The sequence below is a fragment of the Nuphar pumila genome, chromosome 5, assembly GCF_984573655.1.
Source record: "Nuphar pumila chromosome 5, dmNupPumi1.hap1.1, whole genome shotgun sequence".
NCBI classification, from domain to species: domain Eukaryota; kingdom Viridiplantae; phylum Streptophyta; class Magnoliopsida; order Nymphaeales; family Nymphaeaceae; genus Nuphar; species Nuphar pumila.
Genome location: NC_143253.1, coordinates 27,433,182 through 27,441,600, shown reverse-complemented (window position 1 = coordinate 27,441,600; position 8,419 = coordinate 27,433,182). Strand labels below are relative to the sequence as shown.

The 8,419-nt window shown below is 39.2% G+C and overlaps 1 protein-coding gene across 1 annotated transcript; it reads left to right on the top strand.

Moving 5' to 3' along the window:
* The first annotated feature begins 341 nt into the window (after positions 1 to 341).
* LOC149837224 (uncharacterized) lies at positions 342 to 7,686 on the top strand. Its single transcript, XM_090007277.1, has 4 exons — positions 342 to 1,760; positions 6,614 to 6,821; positions 6,915 to 7,044; positions 7,164 to 7,686. Exons 1-4 carry the CDS (start codon positions 763 to 765, stop codon positions 7,412 to 7,414), a joined length of 1,587 nt encoding a protein of 528 aa, XP_089863403.1. The 5' UTR covers positions 342 to 762; the 3' UTR covers positions 7,415 to 7,686.
* Positions 7,687 to 8,419: the final 733 nt, after the last annotated feature.

Here is an 8,419-nt window from a genome sequence, read left to right as displayed (position 1 = left end):
GACGGACGGAGTGGGGAATGGTTCAACCAGGAAATGTTGTCACAGGGATACTTTAACATACCTCCATGCCACGTCTTTTATATATTATATACTTTTAATGGAAAATTACACAAACATGGCGTGTCCAGTGTCCTTTTAACAATATAATTGTGACAGGAAATGAAGTCAAAGCTTAGAGGAGTCTACTTTAGAACCACAGCACGTTCTTTTGCCATCGGTCATTTTCTAGTGGACACTTCAGTAATTTGATGCAGAAGCATTATGATTATCCACATACGATATCTTCATGGAAAGGGAAATTATGGTATAATAATAATATGAAAAAGGAGGAATCAGACGTTGGGGAGTGGCTGTGCTGTGGGCATCTTCTGTGGATGGCTCAACGACATGTCCTACTGGCCGATATGCCCGTCTTTTCTGGAGCAGTTGGCGTTGATCCTCCCTCTTCTTCCGCTTCCGCTTTGACTCACACACCACCACCAGCCTCCTTCCTTCATTAACCCCCCCCCCCCCCCCCCCCCTCTCTCTCTCTCTCTCTCAGTAACCAACTTGGATGTTGTTGATCTTTCTTGTGTCAAACAAGAGACCAAGCAGAGATTTTGATAAGTGAGCAGTGGTGGCAGTTTTTATCTGTGTAACCATCTTGCAAATCTTGGTCGTCCTTGTAAACTCACCAGAACCAGACTTACTGCATGGTAGTGACTAATTTTTATCTCCCTCCCCTTGTAAGTTGTAACCAACTTGTCATCTTGATTCTCTTTCATGTCAAACAAGAGAACCAACAGGGGTGTTCATAGTAGTGACAATCTTCACAGAAACACATTCCTCTGCCATCTCACTAGGCTGAAACCTTCTTCATGCATAACCCGCTTATCAGCCATGCTGACTAACCTCGACCGCAAATTCCGGCACCTCTGCTGCAAATTCCGGTGGATTCGTCGGAAAAAGACCAAGCCTAAGATAGTCGTCAGGAGATTCACGAGGGATGATGTTCTGGCAGAGAAAGCATCAGCAGAATTGGAGGCAGTAAGAGTTAACGACCAATTGCGAGTTCAGGAGGCTGCCAAGGTCATCCGGGTTGCCACATTCAATGTGGCATTGTTCTCAATGGCGCCGGCTGTTCCTAAGGCGCAGAATTCCAACAACGAGATCGGCCATGGGGAGGAAGGAGGCAGTTGGAGGCGCTCTGTTGAATCATGTGCTAATGGAATGTATGCGAACCATCGACCGAAAGGTATACTCAAGCAAAATTTGAATGTTAATTCCATGAAGAACTCTTCCGACCATCGAACAAAGCAGCAGATGGTCGGGAGGGCGAAGATGAGGGTATCGATCAATCTTCCTGATAACGAAATCTCGATGGAGAGGAGCAGACAGCTGAGCAGTTCGGGAAATCACGAGGAATTGGCAGAGCGCGCGATCAGCATGGATCATAACAAGCACAGAAATGGAAAGGCTCCTCTGCTATCAACCTACAGCTTCCCTTCTCACAGAACGAGCAGTAGAAACAGAGAGAACTTCAAAACGGATCGGACCATTCTGGAAATCCTGAAGGAGGTGAACGCCGACCTTTTAGCTCTGCAAGACGTGAAGGCGCAGGAAGAGAAAGGAATGAAGCCTCTGTCTGAGTTGGCAGAAGCTTTGGGAATGAAATATGTGTTTGCAGAAAGCTGGGCACCTGATTATGGGAATGCCGTCCTTTCAAAGTGGCCTATAAAGAGATGGCAAGTTCAAAAAGTCTTCGATGATTCTGATTTCAGGTATGCTTTTTGTATCCTTGAAATCTAATCTTGGATAGTACAAAGTGGTTGCCGGTCCATGTTTTAGATAAATGTTTGCTTTCTGAAATGCTAATTTGCATCCAAGGCTTGGAGTTAGATGGCCTTTGAGGTCGCCGTACCATGCCAACTTAATGAAACATGGTGTGTTGACCAAGTGCTAAAATTTCGAGACCTCTGATCAGGTCAACTACCCAAGTTAAAAATCATGTTATCAAGCATTCAACTGCTAAGTTCTGGTCAAGGCTCCACCTCTCTTTTTGCTTAGGTTCTATTTGAATGCCAAAGTCAACGTAATGGGTCTACTACATACCTGTTGCTTCCTCTAGGGCTACTTGCTCTCAATTCCATCAAATAGATGTTTGATGTTTTGAACCCCAATAAAACACTAGAGGACCATAGAACTTTTACAGTATCCAAAGGCCAGCGCAAAACATAAGCCATTAGAATCATCTCATTAGCAAATTTCCCCCTTAATTATTTAAAGGACTTCATTAATTAATAGTGAAGACTAGATAGTGCAAGGAGGCATGATGATGCATGAGAATTGAAGTATGACATCAGATTCCAATTGTTGGAGATCTTGATAGAAAAGATGGCCAAGATAATGGAAATAAATGCAAAAAGATGATAGTCGAGCCATACTTTCAGGACAAGAAACTTGAGCATTGTCACCGTGGAAAGGCAAATGTCTTTGAAAGGCATACTTTCAGGGCACTCATTCAGATAAAGTTTCAAGAGTCTTTGAAGGCATAAGTGCAAATATTGAATACTTTGTCTATGCAAATAAAAGGCAAATGTATTTATAGGGTCACCATGGAATAGCACAAGGAAATGAAGCATATGTTAGTGAGAAAGACCCAGAATTACACGTTTGATGTGTGAGAAATGGCATGATATCTCTCTCCATCCTCAGTGTCATGTAACCAACAGCAAAACACTGAAACCTTCCTAAAACAACAATTGTGAAATATACATCCCACTTATAATCAGAAAACTTCGTTCAAGCATTGGTAGCAGTGTAGAAATGCATAATGCAATTGGATAAGTGAACAGTAATACAGGAAAAAAAAGTCTGCAAGAACATGCTAGCAACACAGAAAGCATGAAGGATTTTATGAAAAGTGAGGCACAGATGAATTAAAGGTCTCAGAGTGGATCTAGGATATTCTAAATAAATAGTGTCACCAGCCAATGGAACAATCATTTACAAAAATATTTATTTAGACCTTTCAATTTCTTTTCAACTTATCACTTCTAACAAGAACAACTCACAACAAATATGAAAACATTTATTATGAAAAATGGAAAAAACATTTTTATGAACAGGCATAATTTCTTTAATATAACCCCAAATATTATATATATATATATATATATATATATATATTCGCATCACTCTCATCTTGACATTGCATAGAATTCGACATGTTGCTTGCATGTGCATATAGCCGTAGAGGGTATAAATGAAGACGCAACTCTCGCTTCTCGATCTTGCCAGTGTTATGGCCCCTAACTATCCAAGACCTTAGAATAAGCATGCAAATGATAAAAGAACAAGGAGAGTTGACTTACACAGAATGTGCATAAGGGTGTTGAAGAAATAGATAATTGGCAAATGTAGCATCTTGTTAAGCATGTTGCATATCCACAAAGCTAGGTCTGATCTGCCAACAGGTGTTGTGTCCAATGGAGTTTCAGAATGAGATGCTGACATATAGGATGTTATAACATCTAGAACATCTGTAGTTAATCGATGGCACTTGGCAGTACATGTCCTAGAGGGGGGTAGTATCTTCAATCAAAGGTTTGTATACAATGAAGAACTTATGAGCTAAAGCCTAAAGCAACACAATGAGACCCTCCTTTATTGTTGCCTTATGCATTTAGTTCATACCTATTGCATTTGCAAATAATGTCATTAGGCAGTATCGACCATTTTACAGAAGTGTCTGTGGATCATGGTTCCTAGCAATGAAGATGCTCCCAATTATGGGATTAGATAACCAATGGTGGCACATTAAAACAAAAGCCTAATCCTACCCATAATTACTCCAATAAACTCATTCACTTAGAAATTGATCATGGGTGCCAAAAGTTTCATAAATTGCACCCTGTTAATCAATTTCTGGAGATCAAGATCATTATAGAAGAAATGGAAACCTAGCTTCGGACTTATGTTTAATCTCACTCCATCTGAGACATACCACCTCCACATAATAACTCATACTTCGGAACACTAGGGTCGAAGCACAGATACTGGAATTTTTCTTGTAACACAGTTCAAGATTAATAGCCTGAAAATCAGAAATGAAACTCTAAAACATGTCCTAAATCACTAAGGCCTGACACGTTCAAGATTAATAGCCTGAAAAACAGAAATCAAAAGATTCAAAACTCTAAAACATGTCCCAAATCACTAAGGTCTAAACACAGTCAACAGAAGACATCAGGCTGGAAGTTTGTTTCATCCTTATAAGCTCACTTCCATATTATCCGATCTGCAGTTCTTATAACTTTTTATCCTCTTATATGCATGATAATTCCATAACATCAGCTCTTTAGTTTCTATAATTATAACTGTTTTCATCTCACATGAAGGATAGTTTCTATGAAATTTCATTTCTGCCACTTCCCTCAAGCAATTAAGCTTTTAGGCTTCATGGTTCCTACTTTTCCTCTTTTTCAGTGCCCACAGTTCCTGCTTCCAATTCCGCATCTATTCCTGATTTAGAAACTATTGGTGTAAGAAGTAAATAACTGGAAAAAGAGCTTCATGTATAGGAAGAAAATTAACTTTTACCTGGATCAACTAAAACTCACAGTTGCATTTGAGGGGGAATATGCAGCCTGAGAGAGCATTCTCTATTAACAAAACTAGAACTAAAGTACTCACAGAACATGTAAAAAAACACTAGAAGCAATTGGCTTTCACAGGGACATCTCATAACTATAAAATTACCAATCTTATGAATTTACTCGAAATCATGTTGGATCAAGTGAATCATCATAAGTTCAAATCCAAAGAGTTGGTAGATGGCTACTAAGACTTCATAAAGAAGCCAGCTAAGTAAATATCTGAAGATAAGTCAAGCAGTCAGACTATACCGAACAGGTCAGTGTTTCCTGGAAATCTGATGTACATTGTTGTGTTTGGGCTGTTCATGAGAAAGGTTATTAATGACTATTGCACATAATATAAGAACATGATACTGATGTACTTTTTTTTCAATATTATTTACATGTATATCATAAGAAATGCACACGTCATTCTTATATGTGAGTCCTTAAAAGCTGCATCTGGATGTCCTATTGTTATAAAACAGGCAGTTCTCCTAGAGGATATAATCTCTCTCTCTCTCTCTCTCTCTCTCTATATATATATATATATATATATATATATATATATATATATACACTGAATAATCAACCAAGCAAGAAGCCCACTTCTTCCATAACATCTTGGGCTGGGGTTGTGCACGAGCTGAGTTACCAGTTGCTTTGCTGGTAGCTCAAACCACTTAGGTTAGGGGGGTCCTCTGTTCTTATCAACCTCCGGTGTGTAATCGACATGTTGCTAACTTATTCTCGGTCGAATAAGAAGAAACTGGAAGTCTCTATTCATGTTGTTCTTCTTAGGTGTTACTGTTTCAATCAGATGATGTGCCCACATAGATGCTACCCGACCTTGTGTGAATGCAATTATTCATGTGTATGCTCTCTTCTGTGAGAGGATTCTATTACTCTTTATTCATTGTTGCAAAACAACCTCTCGTACAATTCGAACACGCTGAATGCCAAAACTTCAATAGAATTCGCAACAGAAGAAACCAGTGGGTCAGAAGAAATATCAAAGGCTTTGTATATAAAACAACAATAGAAAATCAATCAAAAGCCCTAGACAAGGATATAGAAAGGAATTGACATATAGCACTAGTAGAAACACTATATGCAACCGCAGATGCACTATACTATGAAATAGCAACCTCAGGAAAACCAGCAACAACAGCAAGCTCATTAGATTGTTTACTTTCATAACCTTTTTCTCATTCTATTTCAGGTATTTACAATTGTGCTACATGATGCTACTTATATTTCTCATTATGAGTTTATGGCATGCTAACCACTTGAGCATACTAGGAGTTGTAAAACATTAATGTATTAATTTGTACCAACATTTTAACCCACTTTCTTTAAAATCTTATAAGGGCACACACTTCCATTGTTAACAAAAGTGATGACCAATGTCTAAATGTAACAAAAAATGATCTCTCAAAATCAAGCACTTACAGTTAAAATTGTACAAAATTGATTCAGCTTTTATCATTATGTACATGTGAATGTTCAACTCACAATCAAATAAGTAAACAATTAATCAATACCAACTACGAACAAGTAAACAATTATAAATGAAGTGTTCCTTAGCTTTTTTAAATATGCCATAGTAAATGCTACAAGTAGACACTGATGGCTCCAGAAGTTCATGCATGTCCTATAATGTACAACAAGCCTGTCTTGCATCAAAAAATACTATGGAAAGACAAGAATTTTCAGTCTAAAAATGTGCCATTGACATATTTTGTAATCCAAAAACTCCAAGAGGAGCTTCAGCAATAGGTTCCTAAATGACATAACATATTTGAATGGAACAGAATACGATTAAACTATGTCCAGATCATATATCAGCTACTATTTGTCCTATTGTGTACAAGTAGAAAATGAATGGTGCACATATTACACACATCATGGTTTATCTGCACTCATGTTTATAGAAGCAAAGCGTCTTTATAACTTCAACAACCAACAATTGTTTTTCCATTTACAATTGGGTGCAGGAATGTTTTAAAGGTTGTAGTTGACATACCATCAGCAGGGGAAATCAATTTCCACTGTACCCATCTTGACCATTTGGATGAAAATTGGAGGATGAAGCAAATAAAAGCTATAGTGGAAGCTGATGATTCACCACATTTATTAGCAGGATGCCTCAACTCCCTTGATGAAACAGACTACTCTGAAGAGCGATGGACGGATATGGTTAAGGTAAAAAATGAAAAAATATAATTTTTCAAATTAGAACCTAACAATAATGTATGAGCTTAAACATCAATAATCAACAAAACTTGGTGTTTTCAGTATTATGAGGAGATTGGAAAGCCAACTCCGAAGGCAGAGGTGATGAAATTCCTAAAGGGAAAGAAGTACATTGATGCCAAGAATTTCACAGGGGAGTGTGAATCCGTTGTTGTCCTTGCGAAAGGACAAGGTAAATTCTACTTCTTACATCAGGCATTCAGACAACAATTTCAACCTTATATTCTATTTCGCTTTCATACTAATCGATCCATTCTTACCCCAAAATTTGGATGGTGAATTCCATCTTAGATGTGCAAGGAACATGTAAATATGGGACGCGGGTCGATTACATCCTATCTTCCCCAAATTCTCCCTACAAATTCGTCCCCCGATCGTACACAGTCATCTCCTCCAAAGGGACCTCAGATCACCATCTGGTGAAAGTCGACATACAGATAGCCAACGCCCCAGTGGGGGGCAGCGGCCACCACCGGATCAGGCCGAAGACGATAAAGATGAGGACACCCTCATCTAGAGGCATATGGAGGATAGAGTCATGAATTCTCCAATCTTTCTTCTCATTTTTCTAAAAAATTCCGCTTGGTTGTTTATTTTTCTTACAGGAATGTCCTTACTGCTCCTATTCTTTTCTCTTTGTGCTGGTTTTTGAGTATTGGGTTTTTAGGGTGTATAGATTGTGATGAGATTCATGTTCTAAAAGAAACAATAGATGAGATGAAAGGATGGGTGTAATGCATAAAGGAGACATTGGTATTGACAGATTGTAAAGAATGAGCAATAACATATTAGAATGAGTGAAAAGAGTTCTCCAGCCCCTGCATCATTTGCACAGTTTCAACATTCTTTTTTTTTTTTGCTTGCACAAAAAAATCAAGAGGATGAGTAGAACGCCCAGCAGCAAAGATCATCAATCAAAGTGGGTACCTTTCTTTTGCTTTTTCTCTGTTTGGCTTTCTGTTCTTGTTCTTGTTTTCTCCTCCCGCTTGTTGGGTGTTTCGCAATTTGGAGAGAACAGGGATGACCTCCCTCCTGGATCAAATTTTGAAACTTTCGGGTTTTGGACCATAATGTAAACGGTTAGGATTCGGGTTGGATGTAACCAATACCAAATAATACTAATAGGTAGGGATGGCAGTGGACCGGGGCGGGGGACAAGGTCTCCACCCCTGCCCCGTCTCAAAATCATGCCCTCCATCCCCCCCTCCATTTCTGCACGGGTTTTGATTTTAACCTCCATCCCTGCCTCCATTCCTGTTTTATGTCCTCTATCCCCGGTGCAAACAGGGCGAGGCAGGGCGGGACTCCATTTTTTCTCGATCCAAACGGGATCGGGACGGGGCAGAGTGGGGGAAAGCATAAGTTCATTCCCGCTCGGATCTTGATTTTAACCTCCATCCCCATTTCATGTCCTTCATCTCCAGTCCAAACGGGGTAAGGTGGGGTGGGCCCCATTTTCCCCGGGTCCACTGTCATCCCTACTAATCAGATATTTTTAATTAGACTGAGTTCGGATTCGAATGGAAAGAAGCTGATACTGAAACAAA

Coding starts and splice junctions, on each gene's coding strand:
- LOC149837224 (XM_090007277.1), top strand. CDS start 763: ATGTCAAACAAGAGAACCAACAGGGGTGTTCATAGTAGTGACAATCTT. Junction 1,761..6,613: donor TTCGATGATTCTGATTTCAG/GTATGCTTTTTG, acceptor AATTGGGTGCAG/GAATGTTTTAAAGGTTGTAG. Junction 6,822..6,914: donor GATGGACGGATATGGTTAAG/GTAAAAAATGAA, acceptor TGGTGTTTTCAG/TATTATGAGGAGATTGGAAA.